Genomic DNA, 24,249 nt, shown 5'->3' with positions numbered 1-24,249 from the left:
TGAACCCAAATAGCCTTCAAAACAGCCACTGCAGAGGCTAAACTTTTTTTGTTTACTTGCTTCCTGCTAATACAATTTTCCAAATATCCCCAACAGATCACCAAGGCTGCACTACTTGAGGAAAATTCAACAAGTCTTGGGCGCCGGTGGTCAAAAGCACGTTTGGCCTATAATTACTCAGCACACGTACAAGCCACTCCCAACCTCTCAGAGCAATTAAGACTGAAATAACAACTGCAGATCTGGCTCATATTTCCACATTGTTGTTCTAGCAACCGCTGTAGAAACCATACAGATTCACAAAACAGCCAGGACATCTCCAAACAGCTGTGGAAATTACCTTCGGGTACATATGTGGATACACAGGCAAACCCGTCCTGTGCTCTTAGTTATCAAAGTAACATTTCTCTTAAACTGAGCTCCTGTAATGAATGATTTAAAAGGATGGGGGAGGGAGGCTTGTGTCGCTTTTCACAACACATAAAAGGCCTCTTTTCGGTGTTTTTGTTGTTGGTTTTTTTGGGGGGGTGGGTCCATGTTCCATTTCTCTCTCAACACTAATTAGCCGTGTTTTAGTAGCAACAGTAGCAGATCAAATGCTAAAAGATCATGCGAAACATGATAAAGGAATAATCCAAATCCACCTCAACTGAAAGCTGAAAACATCATATGTTCATCTTGTGCAACACACTACGCCTTACATCTTCCATAAGTGTAACCAGGAATCAATGTTTCCATGTATACCCACATATCAAGGGCACAGCTTTTATTGGGGACTGGAACTTATCACTAAGTAACAGGCTGTGCAATATAGTTCATATCCCATTAGGCTTGAACCCCTTTGCCGTCCTCTGATAAGAGCATCTCTTTCATCTATACCCCAAACATAAAACTAATTCCTCCTGCCCAAACTGATATTACACTCCATCGTGGCTTTTTTTATTCAAACTGAATGCCTCAGCTTGTCCCAAAACCTCTTATAGAGACACATACACAATAAAACACACACATACAGGCCTAGACATTTATAATCTACAAACTGTCAGCAAAAATGCAGGCAACTATCAATGCGTCATGCCGGCTGCTATAGAAGGGTGGTCATGTGCCCACCTGCAGACAATCTGTAACTGGAAAGGATATAAACACCAAGCCTCAAAGAGATGACATGGACAATCTCCTTAAAATAATGGTGCTATGCATTTAAGGCCTTCTATCTGCCTTAATCCACATTTCTGACGCAAAAAAAAGTAAATACAGTCGACACGGCAGACATTGAGATGTTCCACTTTAGGCTAATCCCTGTGATTACGCCACAAAGCCAGGAAGTTGGGCCAGGGTGAGAGGGGAATACAGGCTCTGTCACATTGCAATGCAAAAACTGTTCAGCCAAAAAAACAGACCATGACAAAGGGGAACAAAAAGAGAAATCACATAAGCTTTGACCATGAAAATTTCAATTATCTACAGCATTGCATTTATGATTATGAATTCAACTTTATTTGCATGGCATGCCACTTAAAAAACGCTAACCATTCATTCATCTTCAGCCGCTTCTCCAGGGTCGCGTCGTGGCGGCAGCAAGCTAAGTAGGGCACTCCAGACGTCCCTCTCCCCAGCAACACCCTCCCAGCTCTTCCTGGGGGATCCCAAGGCGTTCCCAGGCCAGATTAGACACGTAGTCCCTCCAGCAAGTTCTGGGTCTACCCTGGGGTCTCCTCCCACTTGGCCGTGCCCAGAAAACCTCCAAAGGAAGGCGCCTAGGAGGCATCCTAATCAGATGCCTGAACCACCTCAACTGGCTCCTTTCGACGTGACGGAGCAGCAGCTCTACTCCGAGCTCCCTGCGGATGTCTGAGCGCCTCACCCTATCTCTAAGGCTGAGCCCAGACACCCTACGGAGGAAACTCATTTCAGCCGCTTGTATCCGCGATCTCACCCTTTCGGTCACTACCCAAAGCTCATGACCAGAGGTGAGGGTTGGAACGAAGATCGACTGGTAAATTGAGAGCTTTTCCTTCCGGCTCAGCTCCCTCTTCACCACAACGGTCCGATACAACGTCTGCATGACTGCTGATGCTGCACCAATTCGCCTGTCAATCTCCCGCTCCATCCTACCCTCACTCGTGAACAAAACCCCGAGATACTTGAACTCTAATCAATCAACTGAAGCGCTAACCAATCAGAAAAAAAGACATCTGAAATAGACAGAATATTTAGGAAAATCAAAGTCTCAGTCATGGGGAAAGAGGAAACATAAAATTAAAGATAAGGTAACAATAGATAAATAAAAACAAGATTTATAGGAAGGTCCTGCAATAAAAGTCCAATTTAAGATGTAAATTAAAAGACGACACCAACTTTGCCTGTTTGAGTTCCTCAGACAAGTAAATCAAAAGTCTTCGCGGGCCTAACAGCAAAAGCATGGTTATATTTCTTCTTGAACCAGAATACCAGGACACCAAAAAAGACCAATGTGAGGATCTCAAGCTGCACACTGTCTCATAAGGGTTTCAGAGGACAGACAGATTGGAAGGAGCCAAGGCCTTAAATGGTATCGAGAAAATTTTGAAATAAATCCTTAAATAGGAGAGATAAGGGCTCATCTCTTTGCTATGGTGAAGAGCCTTGCTGCTCAATTCTGGTATACTGGAGTCAGTCTACATGTCTGAACGGGGACGGCACAGGGATTTTTGGAAATCGCCTTTTGTCATTCTTATTCTGTTCTTCCCCGCCTGTCTTAACATTATCCAGGTTACAATTTCTGTCGAACACCAGAAGCTTTATAGGCGAAACACAGCCCTGGTGAAACATATAGCCGGGGCAAGTGGCCCCAACCTGTATGTGCAATGGCTTATGAACATTACTGTCATACCACTGGCTCCCTCTGGTGCTTATGACTGGGACAACAGCCTAAATGCAAGCGTCCATCAAACATATAGGTTGGTATAGACAAATTTCAGGAGTCCAGCTGCTTTATAATAATGTGCCACATTCCTTGTGTTTCTGAGGAAGATTTAAGGTGTAGTCTTTTACATATATCATATGAGTGTCATGGTGTTGAGGGCCACATAAAAGAGCAAGTGTTTTTGTCTTAATGTCAAATTGCCATGAACAAAAGGAAATGGTGAGGAGATGGGAATAGGATGTTGCCACCTGTCATAGACAGAACAACTATTATCACCAACACCTGCTATGTCCACCAATCATTATCTATAATGATGCAAGGGGAAGTCCACCAGTCTGTACTGGTAAACAGCCAATTTTAATTAAAAATGCAGTGCAAATTCGGGGCTTGCTGTTTATTAGAACATGGAGGCATTACCCACAACATCTTTAAGTCCAGTTGAGGTTTCCATGAGAACAAGTTGGTTTTAATCTGTGTTGGCAGCGGTTCTGTCTGTTCGCCTCCACGTGGGTGGATAGTAACACTGGCCTTGTCACACAGCAGATCCGGTAGAAATGAGACAGTTTCAGTGTGTGGGAGACACCACCTACGACAGGCAGGCTACATCTGCTTTGGAGGAAGAGTTAATCAATGGAAATGTCCATGTACAAAGAAGGGAATGAAAGACAGCACTACGGGTGTATTCCTCAAACTCTGGAATTGTGCTAGAGTAAAATACAAACAAACAAAAAAACCCCAAAAAAACCCATTTGACAAGGTAGTGTTCCCTCATATCTTACTAAACAAATGATTTTATAGTACACAGGATAATATCCAGTGCAAGGAACACTAATGCATAGTTGCATTAATTAGAGCACTGTGGACCTAAAGCCATAATATATCCAGCTACGGTTAGTGATGGAGGCAAGTGGCCATTTAAAGTCACCAAGGCTAGCTTTACTCTCTGGCTTTGGCAAAAAGTAATAAGTAAGTAATAAGTAGGGTAATAAGTAATAAGAAAATAAGTAATAAGTAATAAGAGTAATAAGAAGGGAGGCAGCACAGGAACAACTAGAAGAGTGAACTCAGAGTGCAGATCCCCGCCAGGTGTATTTCTTCTCCTTCGGTGTTCGGACTTGGTGACAAACCACCCCCTTTTTCGCCTACTGGGAAGAGGGAAAATATGGAGGCACTGCCTGCGTAGCTCCCCTTCTCCAGTGCTCAGACTTGGCGAAAAACCAGCTGAGGAGTGAGCACACAATGGCGGTATAAAACAGGTTTTTCAAAGGTTTTGAATTGACACAACCATGAGAGGTCTTTGATCATTAAATGCACAAAAATTATTAGGCTGACAAACCCAGTAGTATGCGGGATTAGCAGCAAACAGATACACACGGACAGAAAAACCAGTGTTTTCCCTGCCATTATAAGACTTTTGCACAACACCCAAGTCAACTGAATGGGAAATATGGTGGGGGGGGGAAAGTTTTTGGTATGTAGCGCTCAAGCTAAAAAATCTACCTAATAAAAACGTTTTGCCCGTCAGTCTTTGGATGCACAGCCTCCCAGGCGGACCCTCCCATGAATGCAACCAATAGAACTTGCCCTTTCCAAAAACAAAAGGTTTGCTATGCAACCACTTTGCTCTTATCCTAACCCTGACTTTATTTTCATAACGTAATAAAGCTGGGTAAACCGGTTATGGTCACACATGAGCAACTCACATCTATGGTTGACTCAGATCGGGCAGCCACAAGAATATGCAACACTTCCTGTCTTTGACTGCAACCTAGGGGAAGTTGTTGCTTTATAACTTTCACATTTTATGGAATATCAAAATTCTTTTTAATAACTTTTGATCATGCCGCTGCCCCATCCGAATCAATTGTAGATGTGATTTGCGCATGCGCGCCATTGAAATAAATCGGGCAGCGGCAGAGAGCAGCGTTGGCCGAGCGAGCCAGACAGTGAATGAAGAGGGAATGGCGATAGCGAGAACAAACGTTTTTCAAGGTTTTTATCACCGCAACCAAGAAAGGTTCGTCATACTAAGCACAAAAATGTTTACGCTAACAGGTCTAGTAGTTTGCGAGATTTGCTGAGGACACACACACGCACGGCCAAACGTGTAACACATAATCCCCTCCAGGCTACCTGCCTGGCAGGGATTATGAGTTGTGTGTTGCAAAACTGACAGTAATGGCTGCCCCAAGGCCAGCAACCCACAAGACCCAAAATGAAAGGGTGTCCTGCTGTCCCTTAGCTGTCCTGTACATTTCACGATGGGAAGGCCATTTTTACACGGGTGTCTCGTAATGAGATGGCCGGCTCTGACATCTTAAGACATAAAATGTGGAGGGAGGAGAGAGAACAGAGGGAGTGAAGATGGAGGAAAGAAAGAAACAAAAGCAGAAAAGAAAAAAAATTGGCTGTGGGTTGAATGTTACTCAGAGTGACAAACAAATCTATGCAGGTACTGCATGTGAAATTAGCCTGCCACAAGGCTTACGTCTACAGGCTGTATTATTTGCGAGCAAATGATTGTATTTTAATTTACTCTTGTGATAAATCATCAATTTGGGTGATTTGGACCATAGATTTATCCCCATTACCTGGAAATTTGTTGTAGAGACAGAACATTTAATAGATAAGAGGGAGTGAGGAGGGAAGGAAGGAAGTAGAAGAGAGTTAAGACGATAAGATTGTGGGTCCTTCCTGCCTTCAATGAGACATGCCTTAGTACTGATTTGTACACTGCATTTGAAGTCAAAACAGTGTTGTGCTATCAAACAGTAACTTCTTGCCAAAACTATTTGTCCGGCCATATTTTCAAGAGCAGGGGGGCTCATCCTTCAGTCCTATTTTCTTTTATGTACACACATTTTCTTATGTAGCATCTGCATACATGACATAGCTTACATCTCCTTAACTTCCACTCTGTAGAGATGACCAAGCTCAGCCTTTGCCGTTACTTTGGAATGGATAATGTTCCTACATTTCTCGATTATGGTCTTCTCCACATGACTGCCTGTTCACATCCCACACTTCCCTCCCAGAACCTCCACGTCCGCCTATGGTGGTACCCCACAGTACTGTTCCGCCCACTAGCTCTCCCCACTGGCCTTATCTGTCATTAACCCTCTCACCGGGAGTTTTCCCCATACAGACTATTGTTAGGCACCATGCCTCCTAGCCACACAACATTTCTAATAGTAGAAACAACAACAACCGAATATCTGGAGCAAATATCTGCAATTTATATCCTATCTGCTGTACTCCCGTTGCTTTTCACTCTGCTTTGACACCAACCAATTTTGGCCTCCTGAATGTGAGCTCTCTTGGTAATAAGCCCTTTATCATTGATGATTTTATTGATTCTAATAAACTGGACTTTTTTTGTTTTGTTACCAAGACATGGCTGTCCCCAGGGGACACTGTTCCCCTGATTGAGGCTAGGCCCCCTGATTTTGCATGTTTTCATATTCCCAGGCCCTCTGGAAGAGGGGTTGGCCGAGCTGGGGTTTTTTTTTTTATAAGTTGGGTCTTAAGTGCCATCCTGTAACTTTTGGAAATTGTATCTCCTTTGAGGTTTTAAATTTCTTAATCACTGGCCATCCCCCTTTACTCTGCATCTTAATTTACAGCCCCCCTAATTCAGTTATTTTTATTTCGGAGTTTTCTAAGCTTTTATCTATTGTCATGCTAAAATATGACAGTGTGGCGGACACTAGGGGCTATGCCTCTCACCAGCAGGGCTGTGAGCTGGGGGCAGAGTGCTTATTCTTGGTGATTTTAATATTTATGTGTGTTGTCCGTCCCATTCCCTGACTTCACATTTTTTGGATCTTATAACTCTTTTAACCTCATTCAATCTGTTAAAGGGGCCACATCTTAGACCTTGCATCCTCGCCTGGTCTCTCTCACGAGTGTCTTAATCTGGTGGATATGCTTGTAACTGACCATAAAGCTGTTGGTTTCAAAGTTCCACTACAGCTCTCTATTTCTAGTCTTTATCCTAAAATGCTCTTGCATTCTCAACACTGATTCTGCAGTTAAATTCTGTGATGCATTTAATTCGTCATCCTTTAATCCCTCTATATCTGCTTTCAATCCAGACGCACTGTTAAATTCATTCAATGATCAGTACCTATCCATCCTTGACCAAATTGCACCATTTAAAACTAAGAAACAAAACTCAAATAACATCCCTTGGCTGAATGATCACACTCGTGCCCTTAAAAGACTGTAGAAAATCAGAATGACAATGGAAGGTCAACAAGTCCGAATTAGCACATAACACCCTTAAAAACCAAATATTAATTTACCAGAAGGCAGTTAAGGATGCGAGATCAGCTCACTTCTCTGAATTGATATCTAGAAATAACCACAATCCAAAAGTTCTCTTTAGGGTAATTGATTCTAATGGTCCCTCTGTTTCTTTTTTTTTTTTTTTAACCTGATGTTGAGCTGTCTGAAAATGTTCTCACTCATTTTGTACATAAGGTGGAGAATATCAGGTCCCAAATCCAGCCTGGCCCTTGCATTCTTTCCTTTCCCCATGTTAATTCCGCATTTTTTTACCCAGTTTCAACTGATTACAATTTCGGTGTTGGAGAGGACAGTCTCCCATATGAACTCCTCCCCCTGTATCTTAAGACATCATCCCCACTAAGCTGCTCAAGGAGGTATTTTCAACTGTTTGCCCCGTTATTCTGCAAATTCTTAATAATTCTTTGGCCTCTGGTTCTTTTCCAGACCAATCTCCAAATTCTCTTTTTTATCTTACGTTCTGGAGAGAGTAATTTCATCCCAATTAATTTTTTTATGAACACCAATAGTGGTTTTAACAGTTTCCAGTCTGGTTTTAGAGTGATTCATAGTACCGAGACAGGTTACTTATGACCTACTGCTGACTGCAGACAGAGTTGACAGCTCGATTTTAGTTCTTTTAGATTTAAGTGCTGTCTTTGACGCAGTCGATCACAGTATCCTCTTACATCACTTAGAGACTTGGGTAGACATCAAGGGCTCGGCTCTTAGCTTATTGCGCTCTTATCTCTCCAACAGAACTTTTTCTGTTGTTCTAGGTAACTACTTCCTTGATGGCTCAGTTGATTTGTGGTGTCCCTAAAGGATCAATTCTTGGCCCCCCTTCTCTTTTCTATATACATGCTGCCCCTTTGCCAGTTCATTCAAAATCACAATGTGCTCTACCATTTTTATGCTGATGACACTCAGTTATACACATGCCACTCAAACCGACAGATCCTAGCGCCCTAGCAAATCTCACAACTTGCCTCTCTGACATTAAATCCTGGATGTCTGAAAATGTTCTCAAATTTAATGACAAGTCTGAGGTCATTCTGTTCAATCCCAAAAATTCCATCAGCCCTTTTGTTACTAATCTTGGTGGTCTGTCAGGTAGTCTTAAGCGGGCTGCTATGAATCTTGGGGTAATATTCAATGCTAACTTCGGTTTTGATAAATCAAACATGTTTTTCAGTCATGCTTTCTCCAGCTCAACTAATCTCCAAAATTAGGCCATTTTTATCAATTGCCGATCTGCAAAAAGTTGTAATGCTTTTATCTATTCTCGGCTTGACTATTGTAATGGACTTTATTCTGGTATCAGCAAGAGCTCCCTCCACCGTCTGCAATTGGTACAAAACAGCGCTGCTCAGCTCATTACCAGGACAAAGAGGCATAACCATATCACTCCTGTGCTTGCCTTCCTACACTGGCTGCCTGTTATATTTCATATTGATTATAAAATGTTATTGCTCACTTTTAAGGCTTTAAATTGTCTTGCTCCTACATACATTTCTGATTTATTGACTTGGTATATGCTCCGTCAACTATTAAGATCTGCAGATGGAGCCCTGCTGGTTATTCCAGGTCTCGGTTTGTTACAAAGGCTGATTGGGCTTTTGATGTCAGAGCCCCCACACTATGGACCTCTCTTCCTGTTGAACTAAGACAAACCAAGTCTCTAGATTCTTTTAAATATTGTCTTAAAACTTTTTTATGAAAGCTTTTACATATGTTTGATGTTTGTTTTTATTTATTTATACTGTTTTTATTTTTACTCTTACTTATTTGGTATTACTCTTATTTTTGCCTTGTCTGGTTTTATTTCTTTGTAAAGCACTCTGTAATGTTGTTTTAGAAAAGTGCTATATAAATAAAAGTTATTATCATTATTACTGATGACAGTGATGCTTTGGTTATTTACAAGCACCAGTCGTATTGTCATCAGGCATTCAATGATGCTCAGAGGAAGTTCAGCAAGGTGGAAAGTGAAGCTGTTTTTGATGGTAAAGCTCACACCGTGGATCCTCAGCTCATTAGTTGCTTTTCCTTTCCAGAAAAAATTGTAGCCACCCTTCTTCTCTTTCAGCTGCCCTTGGTTGGCCAATCAGGTTTCAGAGAGTGTGGCAATATAAATCCGGAATCTTCTCAACTCGCGGATGCTGATGGCAGTACACTGTTCAGGTCGATTGCTGGATTGATTGTCTATGAGGGTTCGTATATTCCAGGCTCCAAAAAATATGAGTTTCTATTTCTGACTGCATGGTGGTGATCCCTCTGGATGCTGTGGTCCAGACAGGAGGTATGAGGCAGACTATGTGTATGGCACCTTTTCTAGCCCCCTCCCCAACTGGGCTGAGCAGAATGGCTGCTCAGTCATGGCTGCAGCAGCCATAAGCCCCTCTGCCTCAGTCCCAAGGCTTAGTGACTGATCATACACCCACTGCCTGTGCCAGGTTGTGGCTAGGGGCTGACAGACTTCACTGTCCTGCCCCCATCACCTCTTCCTGATCACCACAGGGCTTTGACCCTGAATGTGTATGGGTTGATCCTTGCGGGAAGATGCCTGTGCATGACAGCTTTTTACATGGAGAGGCTGATGGGCCTGCAGCCACCACATGGTCCTTAGCAGGGGGTGGGGCAAGAGTCCAATGGCATGGAAAACCAAGAAGATTGGGGACAACCCTCTGTTGAAGCCTTCATCCATCTTCACTGGCATTGTGACCTGAAGACATCTTCTGCCAGTTCCGTCATTGAGGTCTTTGTTGGATCGCACTTTGTCTGGAACCTCCCCCCTTGACCTTATCCATTTCGGGTGACCCTACCAGGAGCCAAGCTCCGGGTGGCATAGCTCTTGGGATCATTAGTACGCGCAAGCTTCTCCACCTCAACAAGGTGGCGATCCAGGAGAAGAGATCCTATCTTAGCAAATTCGTATCTATACAACGAGTCTCTGATAGTTCTTGTTATTATAGCTTTCGAGACTTATTACAGCTTTTGAGATGATCTCGCTTGACACTTTGACTAAGCTCATGTCAGTTTCTTTTTTTTTATAAATTTATTTCTGATTTTTCCCTTTTTTCTCCCAATTTAGTGGCCAATTGATCCCTATTTTAATTCAAACACCCACCCTCGTATTGCATGCGTTCGCCAACTGCATCTCTCCGGCCGGCAGTCTCGAAGGAAAGCGCCTCCCCACTTTCGTGACAAGGCGAATCCAAGCCGAACCACTGTTTTTCCGACACACACAGAGACGCATTCACATGACGAACACAAGCCGACTCCGCCCCCCTCCCGAAGACAGCGTTGCCAATGATTGCTGCTTCACCGAGTCCGGCCATAGTCGGATCTGAGCTCATGTCAGTTTCTAAACCAACTACTTGCCTACATGACCTTTTACCAGCAAAACTTTTTAAAGACCTCTGGCCTTTCCTGGGACCTAAAATGCTAGACATTTTTAATTTATCACTTACTACTGGCATTGTTCCCAGCAGTTTTAAGACAGCTATGGTCAAACCTCTACTTAAGAAACAGCACCTCAATCCAGGGTCTCTTAATAACTATCAAACAATCTATCATCTTCCATTCTTTTCTAAAATACTAGAGAGAGTTGTGTATCAACAACTTTTGACCCATATAGAAAAAAACTATTTATATGAGCCTTTTAGATCGGCTTTCAGGGCCTGTCACCTCACTGAAACTGCTCTCTGTTGCTCTCCCTGAGGTTTCTTCCAATTTTTCCTCCCTGTTAAAGGACTTTTTTTTAGGGAGTTGTTCCATGCGAGGGTCTAAGGACAGGATGTCGTATTGCTATAAAGCACACTGAGGCAAATATGTAATTTGTGATAGTGGGGTACACAAATAAAACTGACTTGACAGTGGCAAGTAAAAAGAGACACATAAGGGTCTAATTCTGGTGACCTGATCTGTCAGCACCTGGACCTTTCGGAAAGCAAGTCATCATCTGTCCTAGTGAAGACGCATATCAGAGAACTGATTAAAATCACTTTCTGGGACTTCAGAAAGACAGCCTTTCCGACATTCTCCATTTAACCGTCAGTCCTAATACATGGATCTCTGACATTTTGTAGCTTTGCCCTATACATACATTGACACACAATAGTGTCGAGCACATGTTGCGTTTAACATATAGTGTAAGAGACTACACAAGTAGCCAAAATATCACCTAACCTCATATGCACTGGTATATTGTTACACTAAAAATGGCCACTGATCTTTTGCTCTGAACCAGTTGCTCTCTGTGACACGAACACTCCAGATTTGAAAAGGAAGCACAGGCCTCTCTTCAAAGGTTGTATGTTCTACAGAAGGCAGGAAGATACCCATGTGACTTATCAATAGATTGTCAACTACTGATGACTGTGAAACCAGTGATAATTTTGAAAGTCATTTATCCATCTCTTAAAATTAAAATCAAACTCGGTCTCAGGACACTTTTTTCAGGAGTTCCCCATTTGCCAACAAGAACGCGAAACAAAATGAATGAATTTCAGGTCAACGGTCCCACTGGGATTCGACGGGCAAAAGGAGAGAAACAGTGAGTGGAGCAGAGGGGAGAGTGGACAGCAGGGAGGGCAGGTATCAGGAGAGGCCCTGACAATGAGAGAGGGTTCATGTTTTTATGATGTGGCCTTGTATGTCTTCCTGTCTTTTTTTAAAGGTCACAGATCCTGAATAAAATATTACCACTTCATAAAAGCCAAATAATTTGCACTTTTAATATAAATTTGATAGCTATGATTGAAATTCGGAAGAGCACTCAGTATTAATAATGAATTCCCTAGTTAAAAGAAATCTCATCTCCTGGTGGTGATTCAAAGTCAAACTTAAGCACTTGAGCTTGAACAGGGAGAAAAAGCACGCTAAAATGAAATTTGAGATGCAAAGGTGATGCCAACAGGAAAAACATTATGAAACTGGTGTGCTCATTTTGAATTTAGTCGACTAAAATATTTATCCCTTCACACTTTCTTCACCCCATCGCACTGCTGCCAAAAACAAAGAATAAAGAGATTGGGGACCTTTGAGGGGAGAAGAGGGAGAACCAGATTGATCATAAATCTTTGTCAGTCCATTACAATTCAACAGAAAACCAAACAAAAACAATACATGCACATCTCAGGCATTTGGCACACCAAATGACTTGTGGCGTCATTACTTGTATGTATAGTTGGCCTGAAAGCTATTGAAACGATATTTACTGAATATCTTGCATCAGGTAGCAATGACACAACACATCAGTATTAGCAATGCACAAATAGAAATTAGTCTCCTTCTGAGTTGATTCTATATGCCTTTTGAATGTCAAAATCTATTAAGTGTGTAGCAGCGTCCAGCTAGTAGTCATTCTTCATGTTAGTAATCCATCTGTAAAACATCGACTTTCAAGCTGTCATAGATGCTATAACATGCTCCCGTACATCGTACACATACATCTGCTATCTATTAGAGAGTTGTTAAGCTAATTTTACTCATGCTAATATTTCCACTATGGTATTACTGTAGTCACATATTACATAGCAAATTGCTATGGATACGGTAGAGGTATGGCAGGAGATAGACTGGTGAAATATAGCTTAGAGCAACACAACTCCCATTTCTAAGGGATCTTACATCAACAATCCAGTCATTGAAACCAAACTCAGCAACTCCATTGACAATTGTGGTAAATAATGTAATAGCCAGCATGTCCAGAATAACCCACATATATTTACTTAGCCAAGGTGTAGTTATGGAACAGCCATTGAATAACTTTCTATCACAACCACGTCGATTATCATGTTGTGGATGGGACACTGTCCTCTTAGAGCACAGTGACATAAAGTTAGAAACACTGGACTATAATTGAAAGACAGTGCTGCTTATCAAGAACGGCTTGGTAATTCTTGGCCTTTAACTAGACAAAGAATTTGAGTAAACTCAACCCATGATAATAAATAAGGCCCTATATCTTAACAGAGCCTTGCTCTTTCAGTGTTTTATTTGCATTTTACACTTCAGTACAGTGTTGCTTTTTAAATGACATACACCCAAGCATAGTTATCTAGCTTCAGTTATAATATCCTGCTGAAGGTCACTTCATGACAACAGTGCAGTAGCTTCTTCTTATCACAAGAGGGAACTATTGGCCTAATGTGGAAAGCTTTCAACACAAACGGCCCCACACACAGGTGCAAACTGCTTTTCTTAGAGGCTTTAACCATAGCAGAACTTTCATAGCTGTGCCTTTGTTTCCTAATTCAAATTTCGCTGATCCTGCTGCATCTTCTGGGGGGAAATATGAGGATCTATTTCTTCTACTCAAGACCATTTAGGATAAAAGAACATCAAATACAAAAAAATCCCATGCAATGGACTACAGTTGTGGACTTACCTTCTTTTTGTTGGGTGACCTTTGGTGTGTACAACCCGAGTCCAGGTTGTTATTGGGGGCAGACACATTGTTCTTGAGGGAGGGAGACCGTGGCCCATCCTCTCCTTCCCCTTCCTCCTCTTCCTCCTTCCCACTCTCCTCTGACTGTTCAAAGTCATCGCTGTCCTGGTCCATTTCCTCCTCCTCCTCCTCTTCCTCCTCAACCTCTCCCCTCTCCTCTACCTCCTCCCTTCCTCGCTCCTCCCCTCCCTCTGTCCTCTCCTCCTCCTCCTCCTCTTCCTCATGCTGGCTGCTACTGTTGTTGTTTTCCTCTTCCTCTTCCTCATCTTCCTCTTCCTCACCCTGCTGCTGTGCCCGTGCACGCCGTTGTTCTGCCCCCCACATCCAGCCAGCTCCTTTTCTAACTCCATTTACTTCATTCGGTGGGCCATCCTCATCTTCCTCCTCCTCTCCCTGAGGGCCGTTGCTGGCTCCCGACTCACTGGGTGCCCATGTTGGTTCTCTCTCTCCATCCACCTCTGCAAGCTCAGGCTGTTGGGGGGGAGATAAAAATAAATTAAAGGAATTTGACTCCAGGGAATATACACGTTGATGAAAACTCAAGTATGGCGTTTGCATCGACCCAAAGGTTTGTTTGGTTATGGCTGGGGTTGGGTGGTATGTGGTATAACGGAAATACAGTAACCTGGGGTATTTAAAAATGACAACAAAATCCATTTCAGCACTAACATGAAAATTCCGCGCCACTTCTATCTCGTAAATTATAGGCTAGCTGTTGTGCGTTCGTGATTTATAAAAGCGTATACCTGCCTATTTGGTTGGAAAATTACTAACTGTCTCACTCTCTGTATAAATTTCAGGGTGTGACACACAGGTACACACACATGACCTGTTCATCTTAAATGAAGGGGAATTAAACAAGATGGAGAGAGTGGGGTCACCGCCTGGCCACTTATCACCCAAAAAAAAAGCCACCATTGGCAGCATTTTGGTTTTTGACTGAATGAAGGGAGAGCCAGCAAACTTCTATGATATGATCTGCAGGATTCTTAAAGACAGTCACCACCAGAGATGGAAACACTTCACATTTACACTCCCAACTAAATACTAACCACCCGTATACCATTGCACAGATGAACCCGTTGTCCACCTGACAGCAACCCGCCTGTTGCGACTGGAGCCCCACAACTTTTTTTTTTTTTAAAGCCGGTAACACTATATATACCCTGGTAATATAAGAGGACTGTTGACAGAATGAAAAAATGGATACCGCCAAAAAGTGAGACCAGGACAAGGTTTTGTTAGGGTTTTTTTCCCAAACATTATTTCATGTGCAACAGTACATCCCATCAAAGCAGAATGGTTGGCATTACCCTTTGCTGCTGCTGCTGCCCTTCCTCCTCTACCACCCGGTTCATGTGTTCATCTTCATCACCCTCTTCTGCCGCCTGCTGGGGTGTCCGGGCCGCAGAGGAGGCGTTACCTCGCGCTGCTGGGCCCCCTGGCCCCCGCCGTCGCCTGCTGCTGCCCCCCGACAGCAGATCCTGGTTCATTTCCAAAAGCCAGCTTGCTACCTCCTGGACCTTCGCTAGGCTGTCTGAGGAGGAGAAGGGCTTGACATGCTGGAAGGAAACACAAAAGTGGGAAAGCGGGAAGGGAGAGAAGAGACCAGTAGTGTTAAGGGATTTTATGAAACCTTTAATAGACCCGGCATTCTGAGTGTCACAAAAAAATGAGGGAAAACGACTGTATACTCATTTGCCAACACACAAACTCATAGACATATAGGATATACACTCAACTAACTGCAGACTTGCTTCAAAAGAAGTTGGGATAACCCGATTTAAATGTAAAAAAAAAAAGAAGAAAAAAAAGTCCTGATATGAGCATTTGTACTTTAAGTCACACAACTGCTTGTGATGGCTGAAAAAGAGGTGAGGCATGGGGGGGGGGTGTTTTTGGATTTGGATCACACAGCCTTGAATGCTCTAGCCCCCCTTCACACACACACCCACGCAGACAGACATAGAGACAGGCTAGCCTTTGGAGCTACTGGTGTTCCAACTTCCAGTGCGGCCAACTGACAAGCCCAATCCTTCAAAAAAAAAAAAGAAGAATGCAGACATCTGGCTGAAATATGTCTTGTTCTAGTCCAACAATCCTTCTAATGTCTCAAGCCTTTGGAGGATGAGAATTCATCAGAGTACTATCACTGGATGGACACATCGTAGGGCCGCTGCTTGTCCATGAAATATCTCATTGAACAATATGATAAATTGGAGTACTGGCCCAGAAGCATCATCGATAAGACAGCTTTGACTTCTGAAACTCAGTCAGAGACACTGGTGCAGACACAGACTCAACCTGAGTAGCAGTGCTCATCTGGCCTGTACTATCCAAAAAGTATCCGCAAAAATAAAAACATGACCATGGTGGCTTCAAAAACAATGGGGGACATCCAACTGCAAAGAGATGCAAGCAGTTTGCTCAGTCAAAGGGGTTGTGAACTGAATAAGTGTGCAGGGTTTTGTTGCCCTTGGGCGCTTTTGTTTCAGTAAACCACTTCAGTAACTGTCCAACTATGAGGGCTTATGTCTTTTCTAAAGTAACAGAATGTAGTGTTTTTGAAAAAAAAGACAAGCTCAGTGAAAAATATCTACCAAACCTAGTGATTAGAAAGACAAATCTTGTACCAGTCAAAGAGGGTTCAAAATCTACAGTGGCAAGCCTTCGCCATACTATAGCATTCTGGACATATTTTAATCCCCCTCCCTGAGGAGGTGCAAGCAAAAAAGGAATTTCCCCACAGAATTAATGTTTTATACCATTTCCCACATTACAAACTGTGGCATTTGCTTCAGTGTCTGGTTTTCTTCCTGTCTCTACTTATATCCTCGTCTTTTTCCCCCCCTCTTGAACATTTACCAAAACTTGTCTACTACTCTTCGCAGGTCCCGTCTAGATGGTAACCCTGGATTTGTGAAACTCTCGTAGATGTGCATTTGTCTTGACAATGGCAGATAATGGAGGGTTAGAATAAAGTAAGTGTGGGGTTGAGATTAGGGTTAGCTTGAGATTAGGTTAGTTTGAGAGTTTCACAAATTCGCAAATCTAAGGTTACCATCTAGACACCAACCCTCTTCACAGGCAAAATCAAAATTCGACCCGGTTTGACTTCTTTAACACAACGCAACGTCCTCTGAGCCCGGAAAAACATGCCTTAACCGCTTTTAACCAGAATTCAAAATGACGATTGTATCAATATGTACTTTTTTTGTTTGCTTGACAGGCAGAGTTTTCCAGTGAGTCAATCTGCTTAAACAAGAGATGGTGAGGAAGGCGCCTCAGCGGGTTTTTAAAATATGTGTGAAGCAACGAATTCATTGAATATGTATAAGGAAATTCAATTCTAAATTTCATATTTGTCAACCATTTCCTTGTTCCACTTCCCTGGTTTCTTTGATGGGGAATGACAGTACCTTGCCATATCCATGACATTAACAGCATCAGAGCATCATTCAGCACCTATCCTTACCCACACAAAACTGCAACTTTCTCCCACATTACACTGTTGTCGCCTCTGCTGTACTGTAGGGTAGTTCCCATGGTCATGACCGTAACATCACCCCTCTTGAGTATTGTGTTCAGAAAACGGGTGCTAAAACAGTTATAGCAAATTAAATGACACTTCTGAAGTTGAAAAACACCTAACACTAATCCATCCATTATCCGAACCGCTGATCCTGCTCTCAGGGTCGTGGGGATGCTGGAGCCTATGCCAGCAGTCATTGAGCGGCAGGCAACGAGACACCCTGGACAGGCTGCCAGGCCGAAACTTGACTGACTGAACTAAAATAATTGGACCGGATTTGTAAGATGCTATCCTCACTGCACCACAAACACCAAAACAGATCACAACATAACTATAGTATATGACCTTTATTCAAGAGCTGTTCATTTAAAGCAATATTTCCCCCACCAGGACCCCCTGTCCGGCACATTTTCATTAGAACGCTGCACAGGTAGGCCTGCTTGTACTTATTCAACCAGTCAGCACTTAATTATGCAGTATTTGCCACATGTGAGATAATTAAGTGATAAAATATGATTGGTTGAGTAAGTACAAGCAAGCCCACAAAAGGAGGGTTACAATGAAAATCTACAGGGCAGGGGGGTCCTTGAATATTGGGTTGGGAAACACAGATTTGAAGTATGCAAACTTTAAGGTAAATGATTATGTTTATGAAGTTGAAAGGGACTTAAAGAACTTGATGATGTTTATGAAGTAGGATAGTTCTACATCCCGTTCCTTACATACTGTATTTCCCGGACTATATAAGTCACTGTTTTGTTTTTTGTTTTTTTCACTCATCTGGCTGGTCCTGCAACTTATATTCCAAAGCGACTTATCATGTAATTTTGTTGGACAAATACACTGCATTTCAATTAAGGCCACTAGATAGCACTGTTTAATCTTGTGACTCAATTGAAAATACTGTACCACCAGAAACACCGATCAGCCATAACATTAAAACCACTGACAGGCAAGTAAGCGCTAAGAGCTACTGTAGCTCAAATTGCTGAAAAAGTTAATGCTGGCTACGATAGACAGGTGTCAGGACACACTGCATCGCAGCTTGCTGCGTATGGGGCTGCATAGCCGCAGACCATTCAGAGTGCCCATGATGACCCCTGTCCACCACTGAAAGTGCCTACAATGGGGCACATGAGCATCAGAACTGAACCATGGAAGAAGGTGGCCTGGTCTGATAAATCACATTTTCTTTTACATCATGTGGATGGCTGGGTGCTTGTGCGTCATTTACCTGGGGAAGTGATGGCACCAGCATGCACTATGGGAAGCCCATGACTTGATAGGTTAGAGCTGTTTCGGCAGCACGAGGGGGACCTTCACAATATTATGCAGGTGGTTTTAATGTTTTGGCTGATCGGTGTAAATGCGACTTATACACTGAAGCAACATCTGTGTTGTTTTGTGCAACAACTAATTTTTTGCTGAGTGCGATCTGTAGTCTGGGAAATATGGTGTAATTGTTTTTTTTAACTGTAAAGCAGGGATAGGCAACATGGTCCAGAAAGGTCTGCTGTGGGTGTAGGTCTTTGTTCCAACCAAGCAGTTACACACCTGATTCTATTAGTCAACCAATTGTCTTTGCTAAGGACCTTGATTTGTAGACTCAGGTGTGTAACTCCTTGGTTGGAACAAAGACCTGCACCCACACCGGACCTTTCCAGACCATGTTGCCTATCCCTGCTGTAAAGTAACCATCTGCAAATAGCACTACTTGCCTGTGTAGATTCAAGCCAAATTCAATTGTATAATACTTGTATACATGCGATGTCAACCACTTCGATTTAATGATCTTTAAATTTTAGTCTTCAGTGCAACAAACAGTGATGTGGGTTGGCTTATGTGTGTTTGGGAGCTTGGACATCTCACATTAAGTAATCAGCGGGGGGGGATATCACAAAATATTGAGTTTGCAGTCCTATACCTGTGGTCCAACTGCAACAGAGGCACTAAATTTTGCCAGTGAAGACATGATATTTAATCCACATTACTACTACTACAACAGAGTGAATGTGAAATAAGTGAAGCAAAAATGTATCTGAGTTAAGGTCACGTTAAGGAAATACTCTTCCAGGATCTGTATGATCAACCCAGGGTGTATAAGCATTTAAACATTTGCGCGGGGATTTTTTTTTTTTTTTTTTTTTAATGGTGCCCATATTCAATTGAGATTGAACAATTAGGACAATACCCTGTTTCGCAGTACCATCTAATAGCAATAAAGACATTGATTAATGTTACAAAAACTGTTCAAAATATTCAAAATTATGGAGGCAGGACACGAGAGGGAGGGGGAGAGAGGGAGACGGAGACAGAGACAGAGACAGAGAGAGAGAGAGAGAGAGAGAGAGAGAGAGAGAGAGAGAGAGAGAGAGAGAGAGAGAGAGAGAGAGAGAGAGAGAGAGAGAGAGTATTTGCAGCTTCCAAAAGGAGGGACCCAAATCAAATTCCTCGAAGCATAAACGTACATAGTATGGATGACTGAGATCTGGTTTCAAAATCAGGTGCAAATGTTTGCAGGCCAGTGTTGGAAGACAGTAGAGTGTCTTGACTCTCAGAGTGGATCTGTACAGACAGAGAGCTGAAGAATCAGAGCGTTTCATCACTTCAGTTATCACAGTGGCCGACAGCTCAGTAGCAGGTTATTTGTCTGGATCTATGGACGCAGCAGATTGCAGAGCTACTAGTCTCCTCTGCACTTGTTCTCAAATGAAGAGTGATGGCAGAGAACAACAAACAGCCCGTGGCCTCAGCAGCATTTGAAAATATGTCTTAAAATAATCGTCTTCTGAGCTCAGCTTTATTCAACACGCCATTGATTGGATGACTGAGGTAGATGGAGAAACAGACATGCATCCATCCATTATCCGAACCGCTTATCCTGCTCTCAGGTTTGCGGGGATGCTGGAGCCCATCCCAGCAGTCATTGGGCGGCAGGTGGGGAGACACCCTGGACAGGCTGCCAGGCCATCACACAGTACATACACACACCCACACACACTCATACCTAGGGACAATTTAGCATGGCAGATTCACCTGACCTACATGTCTTTGGACTGTGGGAGGAAACCAGAGCCCCCGGAGGAAACCCACGCAGACACGGGGAGAATATGCAAACTCCACACAGAGGACGACCCCCAAGGTTGGACTACCCCGGGGCTCGAACCCAGGACCTTCTTGCTGTGAGGTGACCACGCTAAAAAGAAACAGATAAATACTATAAAATGTGTTGAGAATGTCCCACTTCAGTGCACATAGAAGGTCTACTTCTAAACATTTGTCATTTTGAAATAACTTTGAAAAGAATACCCTATTTCATGATTTGGGCCCTTGGTACAATCTAAATGACCAAAAAAAAATACCATTAATATGTCACTTAAACTCACTGGATCTCAAAACGGTCAAACAAGACTCCCATTAGTCTCTGAGATGAACTGAAACAACCTTGAATTATCTTAAAAGCTTTTTTCCAAAGTAAATAACTTGGGTCTTAAAAACATCTCCATGTTTGAAGTGATTATTATGGTGTAAATATTAAGTTTCTAACATAACAGGGTAGGCCATGCCGTTTACATTTACATGTTGTTTTTAAGCCTCATTCTCAATTTTTCAGCTACATGGGGCAGCGTTCCTTCTTGATTGTCGTGTCAAGATCTTCAAGTCTTGTCTATGAGCCACTGGTTGGTAAGGTGCTGTAATCTTGAGGGTAATGAGTATTAATTAAAGTGAATATCAGAAAAATATTTTATCAAGCGCATAGGCTGATATTACAGCTGCATGTATATCACAAGCTGTTGTAATGAGGCTACAGATGTGAAATCAGACTCAGACCTGAATGTCATCAAGCTCAAATTTAAGGAGGACTGGTCAGCATAGGGTGACTTGTTGGTGCAGTGGTTAGCGTGGTCACCTCACAGCAAGAAGGTCCTGGGTTCGAGCCCCGGGGTAGTCCAACCTTGGGGGTTGTCCTCTGGGTGGAGTTTGCATATTCTCCCCGTGTATGCGTGGGTTTCCTCCGGGTGCTCCGGTTTCATCCCATAGTCCAAAGACATGTAGGTCGGGTGAATCAGCCATGTAGGTCAGGTTAAGCTAATTTTACTGTAGGTCAGGTGAATCGGCCATGAAAGTCAGGCGAAGCGGCTTGAATAATGGATGGTTAGCATAGATGAGTGTGAAGGAGGAGCGAGCGAAATACAGGAGCCCAAAAGAACAAACGGCATGAAGAGCTCACCAAGCAACCTCATCAAGCAGACTATGAAAGGAATATTACCTGGATTTAATTTTCTTAGACTTGTTTGACTTCATTATTATGCTTTTTTTTATTGAACAGTTCAAATACATAGAAATTATGACTTGGATGTTTGTATTTGAATACTTTTTGCTTGAAATGATTTTCTTGTAATTAATAATAACAATGATCATAATAATCATAATCATTACATTTATACAGCATTTTTCTAGACACCCAAAGCACTTAATAATTAATTAGGCTTAATAATTAATTGTTAGTCAACCAACTGTGCATAGTGTACATAGTGTGAGAGCTGAATATACAATAAAAGTGTGAAGCTGTGACATTCCCAGTTTAAACTACAGCTAATATGCTTGCTTATCTAACCTCACCTATGACTGAAAACGATACCCACACTGAGTTGTGTATTCAAATGTTGACTCATTCCAACAGTACTCTCTTCAAAAATGGTTGAAATATAATGATCCCAAGATCAAATTGTTTTTGATCTAAAAGAGACTATCCTGGGGTGTCCGGGAAGCGTGGCGATATATTCCTTTGCCTACCAACACGGGGATCCTGGTTTGAATCCTCGTGTTACCCTCAGCTTGGTTTGGAGTCCCTACAGACACAACTGGCCGTGTCTGTGGGTGAGAAGCTGGATGTGGGTGTGTGTCCTGGTCACTGCGCTAGCACCTCCTCTGGTTGGTTGGGGTACCTGTTCAAGGAGGGAGGGGGAACTGGGGGAATAGCGTGATCCTCCCACGTGCTACGCCCCCCTGGTGAAACTCCTCACTGTCAGGTGAAAAGGAGCGGCTGGTGACTCCACATGTATCGGAGGAGGCATGTGGTAGTCTGCAGCCCTGCCCGGATCAGCAGAGGAGGTGGAGCAGCGACCGGGATGGCTCAGAAGAATGGGGTAATTAGCTGTATACAATTTGGGGGGGGGGGTTCAATGAAGTTTGTGCTATTCTAGATTTTGACACCGATATTTTCATTTTTACTCCAAATGTATATTGGTTCTAAATATCGGTTATCGGTATCCCGTCTTGAAAAAACCCATATCGGTCGACCCCTAATTTGAAGAGCCCAGCATAGTGATTCTCCAACCACACACTGAAAATTATAAAATCCCTTAAAGTTGTGCTACCGTGACCACAAGGGTGTGTGGCCTGTGGCATGTTCCCAGAGACAGTCTAGCTCAGTGTTGAAGGTAGGCAGCACTATTATCCATCTGATTAATGTGAGGCAAGTGTTTTTCTACAAGCGAGTTATTTCCCCCATCCTCTCCTGTTGCTTATCAGAGTAACTGGTTCAGGCAAGCAGAAAGCTGAGGACCGAGTAGCTTTACTCAGCAAGTGGCTATCATCTAGACTAGAGCACCCCAAATTCTAATGATGTGAAGCAAGAACCAGGCGCTACATAGGTGAGAGTTAGAAACAAACACTTGAGGATAGTTACAGCGTGAAGAAGTTTTACTTCATTCAGAATTTGCTTGATTAAACTGAGAGGAGACTTAAGCCTGAGCTGCTTTACTCTAACCAGTTCACATCCTGCCGCATTAGGCGATCCATCTTTCTAACTGTACCTTGCAATCTTGAGGCACTATTGTCCTGGGAAGACCGAGCATGCCGTTCACAGACTAGCCTGACTGTTTTGTGCCCGGCCCTCTGGCAGCCAGCAACCACGCAGCACCCACTGCAGCTACTGATACGGAGGGCTTGGGTCTCGCCCCGAGTCCTGTGCCAAGTCACCGTTCCGAAGACAAAGCCAATAGCGCTCTCTCTCACAAACACACACACATTTATAGGCATTTATGTGGCTTTAGGTCTGCCAGGTGGACAGTGATGATTGGCTAGAGGAAAACTTACAACCAACAAGGTCTGAGCATAAGGTGGATAGTGAAGTAAGTAGGTGTTTGCTGTATAAGTCACTTTGCATATATGATTATGTTGGAATTTTGACATATTCCCTTAACATCCATCCATCCATTATCCGAACCGCTTATCCTGCTCTCAGGGTTGCGGGGATGCTGGAGCCTATCCCAGCAGTCATCGGGCGGTAGGCAGGGAGACACCCTGGACAGGCTGCCAGGCCATCACACAGGGCCAACACACACACACACACACACACACACACACACTCATAACTAGGGACAATTTAGTATGGCCGATTCACTTGACCTACATGTCTTTGGACTGTGGGAGGAAACCGGAGCACCCGGACGAAACCCACACAGACACGGGGAGAACATGCAAACCCCACACAGAGGACGACCCAGGACGACCCCCAAGGCTGGACTACCCCGGGGCTCGAACCCAGGATCTTCTTGCTGTGAGGCGACCGCACTAACCACCGTGCTGCCAATATTCCCTAAAGAGTAAAAACTATAAAGAGCTGGAAGAGAAGAGCATCACTGACAAGCCTTAAGGAAATGTTACACTAGACAGCTAAAGTAGGATTGGTAAAACCATTTCAAAATTTCAATACTGCTGTCAAAATAGCTGCTTTTTCACATCATATTTAACAATTATGATTCATTAATTGCTTGGAATTTGCAATTCTCTAACTGAATGCAAAAATTCCCCCATATGAACCATGTATGATCTTAAACAAAGGTTGAGTATTGAGAACCAGTTCTAAACTGGAAACCATTTCAAATTTCCCTGAAGTGATAACCACTAGGATCTGCTGCCCTCCAGTCTCGTGGGGCCAGACATGACTTTCTCACTTTGAGACAAGAGTACATGTCTGAAGACAACTTGCTGAAATATTGGTAGTGGATGGCAGCGAAATCTGCTGTGACAAGGCTATGCCCACAGTCTCTGTTTCCCTCAACC

General features: G+C 43.1%; 1 protein-coding gene across 2 annotated transcripts in view; it reads right to left on the bottom strand.

The window, feature by feature from the left end:
- fbxw7 (F-box and WD repeat domain containing 7) overlaps positions 1–24,249 on the bottom strand; it is a 191,613-nt gene that overhangs the window by 82,839 nt on the left and 84,525 nt on the right. For both annotated transcript variants that reach the window (XM_056279936.1, XM_056279937.1), the window contains exons 4-5: positions 14,960–15,208; positions 13,587–14,117 (exon numbers count right to left, since the gene is read on the bottom strand). In XM_056279936.1, coding sequence (XP_056135911.1) covers positions 13,587–14,117; positions 14,960–15,139 — 711 coding nt within the window. In that variant the 5' untranslated portion in view covers positions 15,140–15,208. The remainder of the gene's footprint in view (positions 1–13,586; positions 14,118–14,959; positions 15,209–24,249) is intronic.

This window comes from Lampris incognitus, chromosome 5 (genome assembly GCF_029633865.1).
Source record: "Lampris incognitus isolate fLamInc1 chromosome 5, fLamInc1.hap2, whole genome shotgun sequence".
In the NCBI taxonomy this organism is placed as follows: domain Eukaryota; kingdom Metazoa; phylum Chordata; class Actinopteri; order Lampriformes; family Lampridae; genus Lampris; species Lampris incognitus.
The sequence above is the reverse complement of the archived record's forward strand: the minus strand, read 5'-3'. Positions and strand labels throughout refer to the sequence as shown.